This window comes from Anopheles funestus, chromosome X, assembly GCF_943734845.2.
Source record: "Anopheles funestus chromosome X, idAnoFuneDA-416_04, whole genome shotgun sequence".
Taxonomy (NCBI): Eukaryota; Metazoa; Arthropoda; class Insecta; order Diptera; family Culicidae; genus Anopheles; species Anopheles funestus.
This window is the reverse complement of record NC_064597.1, coordinates 11,997,046-12,013,880: the sequence shown is the minus strand read 5'-3', so window position 1 is coordinate 12,013,880 and position 16,835 is coordinate 11,997,046. Positions and strand designations below refer to the sequence as shown.

The window sequence follows — 16,835 nt, the reverse complement described above, 5'->3', positions numbered from 1 at the left end:
TTACCAGCTACTGCTGGTATTGCTGAGCTATTGCTGAGCTACTTCAAATATCTGACAGGCGACAAGTTCTCCAATTGCTTCCTAATAATAGATGCCATTGTCCTTACAATTTCACTGCTCTAGTCAAACACTAGCTATGTGGTAAGTCTGCTCGCCTCGAGTTTTCTTGCATCGCAAAGAAAAGAGAAAAGAAAAGATAACACAAGCCTCGGAAAACAGGTTTCATAGGACTGGAGACGTTCAGTGTACCCGGTTGCCGGTTTTCTTTACTTTTGATTTTCTTTGATTTTCTCTCGCTCCTTTTCTTGTTTCCTTTTGGAATTTTCTTGCTTTTATTCATACCTTTACTGTTGCAACGATACCTGTTAGTGCTGTGCAGGCTTGTGCTACCTTTGTTTTTGTGCGAATCATTCTGTTTCTGCTTTAGTGCTGATGTGAGAGTGGTACCAGTGAGTGTTTTTCCAGTGATATCGAGACGCTTGACAGTTTGATAAAGTTGGTCAAAGTCGCGTGCTTGTGTTGGAGGTGTATGGAAGCGTCCGTGTTCGTTCTCCGTTCCAATTTCGACCATCCTTAATGTTGGGCTGACCAGCATTAAGCGCAACCGCACTGGAAATAAAGTGAACTTCAAACTTCTTCCAAGAACGTATAGCACTAGCTCCGATGTCCGCTACTCCCGCCAGCCATTTACAAGCGGCAATAGACATCTTCCAGACTAGTTTACCTACCCAAGCCAGTTCTTGGTGGGTGCCAGAACACTTGCCATTCGGTATAATCAGTGCGGCAGGGCACAGAGGGAACCACCCGCTCAGATACCCTTAAAACCCATGCGCCCATCTACGCTAGAAACCGGCTTTTGCAAAACCAGTGCGAGGAACGCTGATTGCTTTTCTCTATACCACTTCCCATCCCCGGGACGGGAGCAATAAAAGGGTACCGGGGGTGGTGTAAGACGTTACGGGGTCATGCGTCCCCAAACCGTTTCTGCGCGAGAGTGAAAGAGCCACCCTCCCGGCTCCATCGGACCAGGATGCGAAGGTAGAGAGAGAGTAAAAATTACTAGCAAAAATTCAAACCAGTACCTTTCGCCCTCCGGGTCGAGGCGAAATGAGCTTACTTCGATACCGCATGTCTGGACCGGTGAGAATGCTGGAAGAAAATTAAGTCATAACTCCTGCGGTGGATGTGAAGGCAAAGGAGACAGGTGTAGGATAGTGCTGTAGCCGCACGATAGTGGCAAGTTTGGAAAACGACAGAACTGCTACCCTTGCCCACTTCTGTGCCATTGCTCACTGTCTCCTTGTGGCCGTGGCTGTCCATTCGGAGAAGGATGGAAACCAGTTTCCTCTTTGGGGCCAGTATCCTTGCTCTACCGCTCTCCACTGAAGCGAGTGGGAGATGTGCTTTCTTCCCGGATTTTAGCTTCTCCACGGTTACGGCTCCTGTCCGACATCAGCATAGGGCAAAAGTTCTACGCCGGCTTAATGATCTACCCCGCACCGCGTTGGGCACTGCCTTTGGTGATGATATTCGAATAGTGATATAAATCGAAGACTTCTTCTCCGGCCACTGGCTCGACATCGTTTGGCAATTGGCTTGCAATTCGTGAACGTTCCAATGGTCAGCAGGCTCACATCAGGGGCGCCACTGTGCTGGACGATCGGTTGGCAAGATCTTAGCATCTACATATTAATGGATCGTCCCAGCGCGCTAGACAGCGACTAGCTCGGGCTGATATAATGATGCGGCTTTGTATAGTTTCTCTTGTATTCTCCGCCCGGCTCCACTCGTGCACGTTTTAATTTCGAAGTTCGGGAACCCTGCTGATCGTCTGCAAGAATTTCTCAACCCCAACCATAGCCCAAAAGCGCTAGAGAAAGTCCAAAGTCGTCGCTGAAGTGTTACTGGTTCTTAGTCTTTCGACTAACCACATCCCGTAGCTTCACCCTCGCTCCCTCATATATTAGAACCATTCCTACGGGCCATTCACCTTGCGTGTATTCTGCACAAAAAGGACGCTACGAACTGATGTTGCGCTTGTGAGCGTAAACCCACCAAAGAGATCTCAGATTAGCCGACTCTGTCATGAAATGTCCAGGACCCATCAAGAACTTTCGAGTTCTACAACATGGTTAGAAATGCTGCAATGCATTTCTTCACTTCTGCCAGCAAACTGTGTCGCATTGGTGCTGACCACAGCCAACTGTGCTCCGGCAATGAATGGCCCCAAAAACCCAGAACTCACAATCAACTCTACGCCTCGTGCGTTAAACGAAGCGTGGCGGTGCAGCGGTGTACGAGCAGCTGATTAAATCGCGCCTCAATCATTCCGGCTCCGGAAGCGGGTACCAACCCTTAATTGACGGTTATTGAGTGTCGAACGAAACTGATACACCAGCGCATTCAATAGCGACATGGTGTTCGAAGATGCATGCTGGCGCCAGACTGCATACTACCCTCGCCAACACCAGCCATATCCAACCAAAGCAGGCCACTCCGCTCACTCCTTCGCCGCAGATGTGCGCATCATCCGTCCAGCGTGCTTGACATTGGCCAGTGTGTTTGACCGCCATTCCCGGCGACGTACGTTCTTCACGGATCTGGATGGGCAGGGCCTGATGATGGATGCCATGCATACCGTGATGATGGTGGCTTCACTTTTGCTATCGTAGAGCACCGCGCACCCTACCGAGCGTTACGTGTGGTTAGTGTGCTGCGCTTAACTACCCCAGTTCCCGGCTTCCCTAGCACCAAAAACCCCTGCCATCGAGCCGGTAGATGACGGTGGCATCGAAACAAAAACCGGCAGGACAAGTTTTGGGGGCCGTAACCGGTAAATCCCGACATTTCTGTGGCATCCCGTGGGATGGATCCGGTCCACCCTCGAGCCGGCTTTCTTCGCGGTGTAAGATCTTCGGCCCTTCTTCGGCTTTGGTTGCGCATATTCTTGGTTACGCGGATTGTATGACATCAGAGTTCAGACATGATAGTTCCGACCAGCACGATCAGAACGCAAAACGGTGGTCGGAAAGGAAAGGGGGGAAATGAGATCATTCGGCCGTAGGTAGGATGTTTTGTTTGTGTTTTTTTTTCTTTCTCCTTTAATACGAAATTGGCTGATCGGGTCCACTGTCAAGGTTAAGCGGCTCTAACCCCCACGGTCGACCGTTTGCGTAAAATCTCCAAATTGGTTCTACCGGAAACGATGAAGCACTAGAACAGGGACAGGTAAGGCTGGCTGTGCGGTTAATGATGCATTCTAGTGTCCGACAAACCCGTATCAGCCTATATTGGAACCAAACGAATGGATGTCATTGCCATTGATTGCGTAACTTGCGACACATTGGCCATATTCTGCTGGTCACCAGCAAAGACTCAGCCAATTACAGTACGTATGAATGTAATCGCGCGCGCGCGTGTGTATGTGTGGTGAAAAGAGAAAGGTCGACAGGATGCGAAGAAGCTTTAGGACGCTCTGCATTCTAGTAGAAGAAGTTAGTAAATAGTACCTGTCAGTGCCTACTGGAACTGTCACTGGACCCTGCCGACAGTATGGCTTAGATAATTTGCTTTTCCTTTTTGTTTTTCGAATTTTCTTCCTTATTTTGTTTATTGCTTTCTCTTACGCTGCGTTTGATCACGATTTACTCTCTCTCTTACTTTCGTTACCATCCGCCCGTCCCGGTGTGCTCTTTCGCACCAGCGGGTGCCTCCCTGTACGGTGGGTATCTCCCTTTCTACTGCTTTCACAAAGCACTATCGGGTCTTTGCGCATTTGTGTGTTGTTTTTCTTATTTCCCTTCCTGCCGCTCATTACACAGTTCATTCTGTCGCTGCCTCTCGTTTCCTCTGTTCCTTTCTTTTTCCGCACGGCCACACATACACAGCCACAGTTTACTCTCTTTAGGGTCTCTGGTCCAAGGAAAGGGTTCTTTGCTTTCGCTATCCAAGGAGTTTGCTAGCCCGTGGGTGGGTGGTGGCATGTGGTGTCCTCTTAGTATTTCTTCAGGCACAACCCTACCTCCCTGCCCCTTAGTACCTTTCTTCCCGTCGCAAACACACACACACACGGCACGGCATTCGCGGTACAAGACGCGAAACTGATTCGAAAGGAAGGGTGAAGCGAAGGCATCTGCCTATCCCAATGGCCAACCAGAAAGGAAATGGGTCGCCACGGGTTCTTTCTTCACACGGTCGCCATCACCGGTGTCCGTCACGTTTGGTCTCGCTTCAGCTCGATTATCTCACGGATGTTCTCCTCTCCGGTTGATGATTGTTCTGATTATTGACTATTTCTATGCAGTTCATTGTGGAAAATCATACCAGATAGGAAAACTGGTCCATGCGAAAGAACTATCAACGTAATGATCAAAACGAAGTTGTCGAGGGGACTTGTGATGTTGACGAAAGGGGAGAAGAAGAATTGATGGTATTTACTATTATTGCCTGTTATCCTTTCTATGGTACGCTCATGTACTGAATGTTGATAATGAATAAAAGGGGAAAAAAGAGCGGACTTTAAGCCATTCAGAACACTAGCGATAAAGTGTCCGGATCTTCGCAAATCTTGGAAACCGGACTAAATCCCAGACTTAGTATACATTCTACTGCCATACATCCTTTTCAAATAGAAAGCATTAGAATCTCTTCACCAGCGGGCAAACTTTTCCCCTTTCTCCAGGGTGGAAAACCATCTGAAAACTAATTCTGAACCTCTGGAAGAAAACTACATTGAGACATTATGCGTCGTGGGTGAGGTCTCCGTGCAGAAGAAATGATCTTCCCACGAGTCATGGTACCATCCGCAGCTTCTGTCACCCTGCCAGAGGGTCTAACCCTTTCCTATTGCTCACTCACTCGCACACAATTTCGTTCTCTTTCTTGCGCTCTCTCTCTCTCTCGCTCTTTCTGTGTCGCTTTATCTTTCTCCCTCGTGCAATGTATCTTTTTCGGACCCCGCGTACATGCAGAGGGGGAAGCCTTTGGACAGCTATTCGCTCACGGGTCTCTCACCTATACTCTCGTTCCCTTTCGCGCGCCCCATGTTATTTATCTCTCTTTCTCCCTCTGTTTCCGCACCCATACCAAGAAACGCATTGTTCTCTCGCATTTCGCAGTTTCTGGTGTGCCGTCTCCCTCCTGCCCAGGGGGGTTCGCAAACCGAGCTCCTTTTTTGTTGCTTTTGACTCTTTCGCTTCGTACGCTTCCACCGAAAAACCGCTCGCCCAAGAGGGAACCGCATCGCAGGGCTTTAAGGTGCCTGAATCTCCCGTTCTGATGTCTCGCTCGCACCCCGAACCAGGGCGCACGTTGCGCACTGTCTTCATCTCATCCCTGATCCCCGCTGCAGCACTGCTGCTGCTGCTGCTCACGAAAACCGCTTCCTTGTGCAGCACAGCGGGCAACACGCTTAGCCCTCTCTGTCTCTTTCGGTTGCGCGGGTGCGAACGCGCGCACGCGCGCACACGCGCTTGCACACACGCTGTGCCTCCGCGCGCAGCACGGATTGCCCAGCATGCCGTTTCGAACTCTATATAAACGTTGGCGCATAATCCGCACTCGATCAGTCTAACTTTTTTCGTAGCTAATCGTTGATCGCCAACCAGGAAGCGACAGCATTCTCGCACATCCATCCATTCCCCTTCAATTGTCAACTTCCCTATCCACCCACCAAACACCCCACCTTCGGCCCACACTCGCTTCACCACTAAACACCACATCTACCGATCTACGGCTGCCACCGAACAAAACACGCCACGGTCCTTGGGCGCCCCCCGGGATACAACAGTTACCTGGTACAATCAAACAAGTGTCACCCAATCACCACTCATCCACTCATACCCGAAAAAAAAAGAAATCAGATAAATATCGGGAACACACGGCAAGGAGGTTTGCGAATCCATCGACCAAACCAACCACCAGCTCCAGCATCCTTCAAAAGTCCTTACAAAACACCGGACGAGGACTGCGCGATCAAAGAGCCATCGGGAGCGATTAAAGAGGGAACGAGCAGCGATAAAGTTAAGACCCGATATTGAGCGAAGTGAAGCCACCAACATTGACCGGCACCTAACTCCCGCCTCAAAAACCAAAATCCTCGGGCAATTCGCCTTCACCGCTCTTTTGCAAAAAAAAAGAGAAAAACCAGCGACCAGCTTAACCCAGCGTGTCTGGGAAGTGTGTGGCGGCAAGTGTTACCCATCTGCAAATAGCGCGTGCGGCCGTACGATAAGGATCCCCACTGGGGGCGGTGACGGTTTCGCCTGTTTTGTTACGATTTACATGCGCGCGGTTTAGTTACGCGGTGTTCGGCGCAGTTGAAACTTTTGTTATTTGTTTGCACACAATTGTTCGTTTAGTTAGGGGCAGCGTTGTTTGTTTGTTTGAATATTCGTTAGCCAAACCCACCCGCCGTAGCCCCGCACCGGTCAAGTTTTGTTTGGTGGTTTGGTGTTGTTACGTTGTTTTTTCGTTTATTTTTTTTTGTAATGTTTAATTTCTAATAAGTAAGGTACTGTTTGTTTGAAATCGTTACGATTTGTCGGGCCATTTTAGTTATCCTCGTGCGCCGCAATTTGCACCACGCGTGTTTTGTGTGTTTTTATTAGGCCTGCGCCGTTTGTTCTTCTGCATGTGTGTGCGTCGGTGGTGTACTCGTGTATCGGTGGTCCGGAGTTGGTGAAAGAATTTAAAACGCCCTCGCCCGGACGTCAGGAAACGCACAGCACACTGGACGGTTTAGGTGAGTGCTGGAAAGGACTCCCACACCGTTAGATTTGTGCAGGCAGGCAGGCAAAAGTTGCAAAAAACCGCAAGTGAACATCAGAGGTGCCCAACCTCTGGGTGGGAAAACGTTAAAAACAGACCTTTAGCTGCTACGTACAAGGCGAGTTACAGGCGCCATCTTTTGAAGCCACCCAACAAATCTACAACAATCCGCCCAAAAGCACAATGGCGTACACTGGGCTGATACTGGCCGTACTGACCATCATACTGTCGGTCGTCTGCTACTTCAAGATACTGTACGAATGGCATCGGAAGGTACGCATCCAAACCGTACGCCCTGCCCGACTACAGAAGGTAGCCGTACGGGCGGCGACACCCCAACAATCAACCACCGAGCTGATGACGTTCCCGCAGGCACCCGGTCCGGTACCGTGGCCAATTCTCGGGAGTCTCGCATTCCTGGGCCAGTACGACGTACCGTTCGAGGGATTTACCGCCCTGGCGAAGAAGTACGGCGATCTGTACAGCATCACGCTCGGCTCGACACGCTGTCTCGTCGTCAACAATCTCGACCTGATCCGGGAGGTGCTGAACCAGAACGGACGCTACTTCGGCGGACGGCCCGACTTTCTGCGCTTCCACAAGCTGTTCGGTGGTGACCGGAATAACTGTAAGTACTCGTAATATATTACCTTTTATCGTTATTTTTGTATTGTTGTGGTAGAGTGACTTTAAAACTCAAATCAAAATCCAAGTCTCTAGATTAGTGATTTAGCGATAGGACGTCTAAATCTTGAGGAGATCCTGCTACTTACCTTTATCGTTATTTTTGTTGTGGTAGAGTGACTTCAAAACTCAAATCGATGCCCAAGTCTCTAGATTAGTGATTTAGCGATAGGACGTCCAAATCTTGAAGAGATCCTGCTACTTGCTGACGTCTCAAAGACTTTGAGTGACATGAGTTTTTTTTCCCTGTGGTAATAGCGTTTGTTCGTTCACTGTTTGATGCTCATTTCTGTATCCCGTCCGTATTTCTCCAAATGTCCTGCTTCAAACATAATGAAGACACACAACATCGTATACCAAAAACATTCGTAAAAAAAAAAAAACAAAACCACCAGCATTAAGCCGACCGCTCCACTGCACGATTCTACGGGCTGTAGCCCTCAGGCAGGGTGGCGCCAAACGGCGGCACTGGTTTAATCTGGGCCAGAGAAAGTGAAACTCCGTGCACGCGAGGTCCGGACCGCCACCAACCCGCCCGGGATCGGATCTAACCGGACCGGCTCGGATCGGCTTGTCGGAGATCTGGTCGGGGTCTGGTGTTTGGTGGTGTTTTTTTTCATCCCCTCAGTTTTTTTTGTTTTTTTTCTGTTTGTTTGTTTGTTTTGCTTGTTATTCTTCTACTCTTTCTGAGCAGTTGAAAACCCACCGATCGGTACTCCAACTCCAATTCCGAAAGGCGATTTGTGCACAAGCGCGTGCACACGGGAGCCACGCGCCTGCGCAAAAAAAAACTGCCACACTTTGCCTTTTCGCCCTGCAGGCGCTACTTTTGGGTTACCCTGAAGAGCACGCGCAGGAAAGATAGCGTGGAATGGAAGGGATGCCCTGAAGCGGTGGGGGGGGCAGGGTTGGAAAGCGAAGGTACGAGAAGATGGAAACGGGAGTGGAGGAGATTGGAGATACGCAGGCGGGAACTTGCAGTGTCGGGTGAAGGATGCAAGGTGATAAAGCGGGGAAGCAAAACGGAAGCCTCCACCAAACCAACCAAGTGGTGTTTGAGGTGTTGTGGTTTAGTGTGCGACCCCCATAGATAGGGTGAAAGAGCTTTTAAAAAAAAAGAAGGGAAAAATCGGTACCGGGACCGAGGTGGAGTTGTGGGCAATGTGTGGACGCAAGGAAATAGGAAACAATCAACGCAAACAACAAGGGGAAAGTTAAAGTCGCGGAAGGGTAAGGGAAGTTGGTGGGGGGGAGGGGCGGAGGTGATGGGGAATAGGTAGCAGCAGGATGAGAAGGGAGGCAAAGGTATTATGTGTTGGTCAAAGAGCAACCAGACGGAAGTGGAAAGCCACTTTCGGAAGACCCAAGGGAAATGGCTGAGATTTGTGTGTGTGTGTGTGTGTGTGTTTGTGTGTATGTGTTTTTGCAGAATGACCTAAACCCCTAAAGGTAGGGCGAGATGTATAGAGAGAAAGTATGAAAAGAAGGAAAGTCCCTAGTTACGGACTAAATTTAAACATCCAGAATTGACACACACACGTACACACATATTCAATTGAAGGTACCAAGGTGAAGAAGCTAAGCGACCTGAAGTGGATGACGGCGTGATGGAAACCATCTAAAAGGGAAAGGCAACAGAAAGATGTCTATCGCACCCACAAACACGTTTCCCCAATGACCCTTTTTTTCCATGCCCATTCGTTAGTGGGGACCCACCGTTTACTGGGCCTCGCAAGGTAGGTGTATGAGGTGCTTGCTCTGGGTCAAGACTGTGCTGCTTCGCTCCAGAGCTAAATCCCCATCATGCTGCCGTATCTTGATATCCTGCAGGGAAACGATCCAAAACCCCCCTCACGGTTCCGATCGCCACTGCAGTCGTTCGTGGTGTCGTACGGCCAAAAACTGTCCCAAAAGACATTGTGCGAAAAGGTTGTATTACGTCAATCAGCACTTCCCGACATTTGTTGGCAACACATTTCGCAAACATTCTATCGCGTGCAGCAAGGGGAAGAACGGGGGAGAGCGCGAAGGGGGAGTTGACTGTGTTTTTTTTCTCGTTAGTCTCTTCGTTATACTTTGCTTGTAGAATTCTTAATCGTACGTTGTTGTTTTATTATTATTATTTTTCCGTTTTGGAAGCGGCTCGTCTGTCATCGCTTACGTAGCCAGAACAATTCTGGGACAGGTCGAATGGTTTTTGGTGGGAAAGGGGCAACTAGACCACTGCACCGTCGACGTCTTCCAGCATTGGACAACCTGTTGCGTGTGTCGATTTTTTTTTTGGTTTAAGAATGAGGCGAGAAAGAGCCGTTTGTTACCGATGGACTCTAAGCGGAAGTCCAAAGTTGCATCATCGCCTGCATTGGACAATTTATTGTATGTGAGTTTTTGCTTTTGTAATAACTCAGAGTCTTTAGACTTGTGCACTGCAGTACATTGGAATGATCGGAAATTCTTGAGGTTTCGTTGCAAGTTTGAAGAACCTAACCACTGTTACAATTCAGTGAACTTTACAACTTCCAATCATCTACCGTAGAATAACGTCAACCAAGTCCATTGACCATAAATAGTGGTCACGTTGTTGACGCTGGCGCCCCTTTTTGAGAGAAAAAAAAACCAACGATTACGAATTAAGCATTAGCTTGTCATCTGAATGGCGCATGCTATGGTCCTCAACTTGCAAAAAAACAAAACTTTAAAAAAGGATGTAAAGAAGAACACAAATCCACATCAGCACACTGCAGTGTCTTGCAATACGACCTCAGTAAGACTGCACGCTTACCCTGCATACATCCACAGGCTTTCCATCAGAGGCTTTCCATGCCCGATTGCGAAAAGAATCAACACAAAACAAACATGACGACATCCGTCTGCAAATGCAACGAAGTGTTTCCAGGGCACCTGTGTGCATTTGCGTCGATAGAGGAATGCAGAGAGCGTATAGGAGTGAAGCGAGGAGTATAAAAAAAAGTACATGTGTAGGAACAGGAACCAGGCTTGTGTAGCTCAGGTTTTGCGTCCCGGTAATTGAATCCCGCCCCAAAATCCCGAACTCCAAAATCGAAAGCATTCAAAACCGACCAAAACCGGATGGGCTGAGTGACTTTGGTTTTGTGTGATCGAGAACAACAGGTACAGCGGAAGGGGGGGGGGGGGGGGGGGGGGGGGGGGGGTCTGCATTAGATCGCGATTACCAACTGTGAGAGAAACGTCACACGATCGAGTTGTACCTTGTGACAGTGTTAACCTATCAGATAAGACGAGAAGAATCAGAATTCTTAGGTGGTTTTCGGCACACATCTTCATTGGAAGTTAAAATGATGACGGTGACGTTAATCTTGTTTGTTATGACTTTTGACAGATAAACTTTACCCCCTCCCCCTTCCCTCCCCCCCTCCGCTCTTTGCAACACAGAGGGGAAACCCTTTAAAAAGTAGTTCAACGCTGTTAGAGCCATCAGGTTTACCAGGCTTTATCTCCATTAATTATTCCCTTCCGACCTGCACTGCTATCATACTAATCCTACACCTGAAGAAAGGGGAACTTTCTTGATTGCTTTCACAGTGCGTGAAGAATCATATGGAGCGAAGGTCTATTATTTAGAAGGAAGTAAAGCGCAAAGAATAAGCTAACGAATAAGCGCGGTTGGTATATATGTATACAGCTCAAGAAAACCTAAACGATACCTAACAAGAAGAATCGAGATCGAGAAAGAAGTTGGAAACAGGTTGGTTGCGATCCAACGCAACTTGCGGACCTATTAGCCCTATCGGCAAACCAACGAGGGAAAGGAAGAAAAACTTAATCGGCCACCAGAGGAAGCAAAACGGGAAAGGGGGGGGGGGGGGGTATAATCGTCTTGCACCATCTCATGCACTGGACGCACTGGTAATATCTGGGTTGTTGTAGGTGTTGTGCGGTGTGCGGCCTCAACGATCGGGTGTTTCTTGATACTTGTTCGACCGTTGTTCACACCTACTTAAGTAGCGGAGATCAATTTCAGGCTGCTTAAAACAACACAAAAAAAGCCCCTTTTCGTCGTGAGTGAGTACGAGATTCTTGGTTTGAAGTATGAAGTGCCCGAAACAAATGCTCTCTCATACATAATTCCTTTATTTCGAGGCAGATGAGATTTGTGCGCTGCTGCTACTGCTCCAAGAACTCGTCAAAGAAAAGGAACAGCCGCCCTCGATCTTCCATTCATGAATAATTCAGCCACAATTGATCGACCGGGTGCGTTTAATTTGTTCCCTTTCCCTTTCGCCCGATCCGCATGCGTGCTTTACACACTTACACACACGGTCGTTCCGAGGCTGGGTAGAAAAGGTAGAACAGTTACAGCTGAAGATCGCATCAGCAGCATTTACAACCCGGCGCAGTAGTACCCGCCCGCCCAGACTTCCGTTTCGACTACGGTTTAATTAATATTAATGCAGGCCGCAAAAAGCGCAGCGAACCAGTTTGCTGGCCCGTGATGGTACACGTACCCTTGCACGTACGAAGATTCGCGGCCCCGTTAAGGGTAACCGCGGTGGGTAATCGCACACCGGCAACCATCGCACCGGAAGTAAACGCTTACCCACCACAACTTTGCCAGCCTGCGCAGCCAAAGTACTGCGGAAGTAAATGAGCAACTTCGTAACGGAGCAGAACTTCCGGGAGGCTCGCGCAAAACAAAACAAAAAAAAACCGATTCTTCTGCAGCTCCTGGAACTGGATGGGCAGAGGGCGCCGGGGTGTAGAACTAGCGGGAACTTTAATCACGCTTTAGGAAGATTCCACTTACCCAGCAGAAGATTCACGCTCAATTTCGATTTCATCTCACTAACGCAACCTGCCTTACTGCTTCCGGGTTGTTGAGAAAGGCGACGCCTCTTTCCCCATTTCTGGAGCGATCGCTGTTCTTTTGAGGCGCTCTTCCTTCGCAGCTGGCTGCATGCCACAAAACATAGAAAGAGAAGATACGTTACAGCTAGTACCGTGACTGGCACGGGGTTGAAGCAATGCATCTGCATCCCGGACTGTGTCGTATGGTGACGTCTCAGCGCTAAAAAACACCGCTAAATTACACATATCCCTATCGTGTGCTAGACGCACGAGTGACATCGTGACTCACATTTCCGGAAGGTCACCAAAGCCGGTTAGATCGACCGGTTCCGTCGCCGCCATCGCTTCGCGCCAACGACAGGTCGTGCCCTCAGCAGACCTCCAAATATTTCAGGGTGTTTAGTGTTTGGTCTTTTCGTCTGGAGCTGGTCTCCAGTTCGGCACCGTACCGAGCACCTTCCCGGCTTAACTATCCCCGCTGATATATGGTAATTGATCGGCCCGTCCTGTTCAGTTTGGTCGGCTATTTACATTTCGCACGTGAGTGTCGGACGACGTACGCAAAATCAGCGTACTGGTGTGGGACGGACCGGACTCCACACAACTGTTGACCTCTCGCAAGGTCTCGCACCTCGTCGTCTGTTAAAACGTTATCCAATCCGGAAGTGATCGTTCTACCGCGCAGTCGCTGACAGTCGTAACCGTGTCGCGTGATGTGACGTAACTTAACGATTCATTCACAACTGCGAGATTATAAGTACGTTTGTGCAAAAGGATCACGGTCTTAGTAATCGTTACTTCGATCGATAGTAAACACCATTGTACGTGCTTTGGCACCGTGCTAGCGCAACCCAATTGGCGGTCAAAACGATATATTTCAATATTTTATACACTTCCCAATACCCGTGCATGTACGTGGTTTTATTCGGCTGCTCAAGGACTAAATATTTGCAGACGGGTTTATTTTTGTTGCACTCTTTTTCTTCTTCGTTTCGCGTCGTTCTCCCTGCCCCCGGTGCGGCCGCATCGCCTACACGCACCGTGCGCGAAGGCCAAGGATGCGAACTTGGTCGGTTTTGGTACGATTTTATAATCGTACGCTCGTTCGAGGCTGGATTTTATGACTGTTTTGATACGGAGGACGGAGGCGCTCTGATAGCCTCCAGAGACAATTTGAGCGACCTTCGGGCCAATAAAGTGACATAAGGAAGCAAAAGCGGTGTGGGAACGTTTTGTCTTCCTGGGATCTCTGGTTTGCTCTGAGCCGCTAGTTTGAATAGCGTTGTTTCGATGCCGCACATCTTCAACTGTACGTCTTCCCTTTTTTTTCGTTACAGCACTCGCCCTGTGTGACTGGTCGACCCTGCAGCAAAAGCGTCGCAATCTCGCCCGGAAGCACTGTTCACCGAGCGATGCCTCGAGCTACTATCAGAAGATGAGCGACGTGGGCGTGATGGAGATGCATCGCTTCATGGACCAGCTGGACGAGGTGGTATGCCCCGGGAAGGATTTCAAGGTAAAGCCACTGATTATGCAGGCGTGCGCGAACATGTTCAGCCAGTACATGTGCTCGGTCCGGTTCGACTACAACGATCAGGACTTTATGGCGATCGTGCGCAACTTCGACGAGATCTTCTGGGAGATCAATCAGGGATATGCGGTGGACTTTCTGCCGTGGCTGGCACCGTTTTACCACAAGCACATGAGCAAGCTGACGCGCTGGTCCGCCGAGATTCGGGACTTTATTCTCGAGCGGATCGTCAACGAACGGGAACAAACACTCGGCGACGATGATACGGAGCGGGACTTTGCCGATGCGCTACTGAAGAGTCTTCGTCTGGATCCGTCGGTAACGCGCGACACCATCATGTACATGCTGGAGGACTTTCTCGGTGGACATTCGGCCATCGGGAATCTGGTGATGTTGGCACTCGGCTACATTGCCAAACATCCGGAAGTGGGCCACCGTATCCAGCGTGAGATCGATCGTATTACCGAGCGGGGCAAACGCAACGTCACGCTGTACGATACGGAGAGCATGCCCTACACGGTCGCAACCATCTTCGAGGTATTGCGGTACTCGTCCTCACCGATCGTACCGCACGTCGCGACGGAAGATACGTGCATTGCTGGGTATGGCGTCACCAAGGGTACGGTGGTATTCATCAACAACTACGAGCTCAACACGAGCGAACGATACTGGACCGAACCGAAACGCTTCAATCCAAGCCGATTCATCGAGACGGCAACGCTGGCCCAGATCCGGACGGATCTGCGTGACTCCCCGACCGCCAAGCAGGATCTCACCAACATCATCAAGACGAACGGTGTCAGCAGCGAGAACGAGCGCACGCTACAGATCGAGCGGGTGCGCAAGAACATTCCACACTTTCTGCCGTTCAGCATCGGCAAGCGTACCTGCATCGGGCAGAATCTGGTGCGCGGGTTCAGCTTCATCATTATCGCAAACATACTGCAGAAGTACGACATCCACTCGAACGACCTCAGCCAGATTAAGATGTACCCGGCGTGTGTGGCCGTCCCGCCCGACACATACCCGCTCGCCTTCACACAGCGCTCAACAATGGCGGCTTAGTAGCCCAGTAGTAGCAATAGCAATAGATAGTAATCATAGTAGCAATAGGTACGCAGTAGGGACCATCTATTTCTCCCCCCCCCCACCCCCCTCGAAGGATGTCCGAGATGTCCTATATGTTTGAGGCGTGCGTCACAACGAGACACTGTACATAGTTCAATGCCTTCATCGAGTGGCTTTCCAGACGCTCGGCAGTACGCCTCTATACGATATATGCAATATTTGTCATCGCACCGTAAAACAAAAACACCCGCACACACACACACATACGTATTAACTTATTAACCATGCAGATAACCGCACACCAGCACATCGCTTACGGGGCAAGCTTCTACTGCCGGATCTACCTACTCTTCATCAGAGCCGCATTCGCTTAGCAAAACCTGCACGCACCTTTTGTTGGGTTAGGATTTTCATTGTAGGTTTTCGCAAAAAAAGGAACGCACTATCGTTCGTCAGTCAGCTAGTAAGGATTAAGGCTTTGCGTTACGTTCACACTGGCAAGGCTAGTAACGCAGTAAGGTGACTTAGTATCTTCCGAAGCGCACACTGGGACAGGCAAACTATGTTTCGACTTACATTCCTACGGAATACGACCAGGTCAGGAGGAAATGTTTTTTTTCTTCGCGTTAAATTAAACAAAAGAGCACATTTGTGTATGTGTGTGTGTGGACGTGCGCGCGTGTTTGTGGGCGCTCAAACATTTACTTATCTATACGTATGCAAGTACATGGACGTATACAAGAGACATACAACTATAAATTAAATAAGAGCTAAGACTGATTTTTTCATCTTTACCCTGTGAGACAGATCTAGACGAATTCTATCAAATTCCAAACGAAAGCCAGAACGGTTGCACTAATAAGTAGCAAACCGTTAGCCGAATCTCCTTCGCCTGAAGAATTTGTTTTATACTTATGATATGTATATCTTTAGCTCCCGCTATCAGCCAAGGTTTCTCACTTCCCCTTAAATTCAATCCGCCCCTCCCCTCCCCCTTCCACCCGTCTTTCCCACACTTCCCATAATCTTTTTACTCATGTTTTTTTTTTAAGGAACACGCGCACAATCCGCCACGATTAGAAGGAGCAAAAGCATAGCTATGTTAGAGTTTTTTTTTCTTCAGGGATTTACTGTGAGACGTGATTATTTATGAAATGAAAGTAAAATAAATCGCATTTAATTTGTTATTTGCCTCGACGAGTGTAAACGGTAGTTTTACTGGCTATAAGTATTGTATATGATAGAAAAATAAACATTGCATTACGATAACTCAAGCGGTTCTATATTGTGCAGTTTTTATTTTAATGTGTGTGTATGGAAAAGAAATTGTGTTTGTTATTTTTTTTCATCTCAACATCAGCTATATCACAGCTATATGTTAAGAAATGAATGATATATCTCTCTCTGCTTGGCTTAACGACCACTATACTAAGGTCATGCCTGTCGTGATTTCCTCCCATTTCTTTCTGTGTCTTGGACATTTCCAACAAAGACTTCACAGATCCATTTTTTTTTTACAATTTTTTCTTTTTTCTATGAGTCACTCGATCCTCTCTCCGAAAGGATCTTGTTTCGTTTTCTCACTCAGGATTTCCAGATCCTCTCTTGTGCAGCTTCTCTCACATGTTGACAGCTAATCCTTTCGCCATTTTTTTCATTTTTTTCTTTTTTATTTTCCAGGTTTCTTTAATTTCTCTACCCTATTTTATTCTATTCTCTACAATGCCTGCCATTTTTGACGTACTAGACTATTTTTAACACGTAGTCGAATAGTCAAGTGCGGATGGGATTTAGTGCACGGTCCTGTCGTGTGGAATCGGCGTTGTTTATCACATAGACCACCGGGCTTCCACCCTATGCAGTGGTGGATAGTAGTGATGGGTAAATCCGACAAAAAAACGGAATCGCTTCCGAATGACTCCATAAATTTTGGAAGCGGCTCCGGAAGGTAGGTGCA

General features: G+C 48.6%; 1 protein-coding gene across 1 annotated transcript; it reads left to right on the top strand.

Moving 5' to 3' along the window:
• Positions 1-5,554: 5,554 nt before the first annotated feature.
• LOC125769979 (cytochrome P450 307a1-like) lies at positions 5,555-16,085 on the top strand. Its single transcript, XM_049439135.1, has 2 exons — positions 5,555-7,396; positions 13,617-16,085. Exons 1-2 carry the CDS (start codon positions 6,952-6,954, stop codon positions 14,873-14,875), a joined length of 1,704 nt encoding a protein of 567 aa, XP_049295092.1. The 5' UTR covers positions 5,555-6,951; the 3' UTR covers positions 14,876-16,085.
• Positions 16,086-16,835: the final 750 nt, after the last annotated feature.

What these genes read in the sequence shown, in the direction of transcription:
- LOC125769979 (XM_049439135.1), top strand. Translation starts at nt 6,952, where the DNA reads ATGGCGTACACTGGGCTGATACTGGCCGTACTGACCATCATACTGTCG. An exon ending in CGGTGGTGACCGGAATAACT is followed by an intron (nt 7,397 to 13,616) that starts GTAAGTACTCGT and finishes TTTTCGTTACAG; the next exon opens with CACTCGCCCTGTGTGACTGG.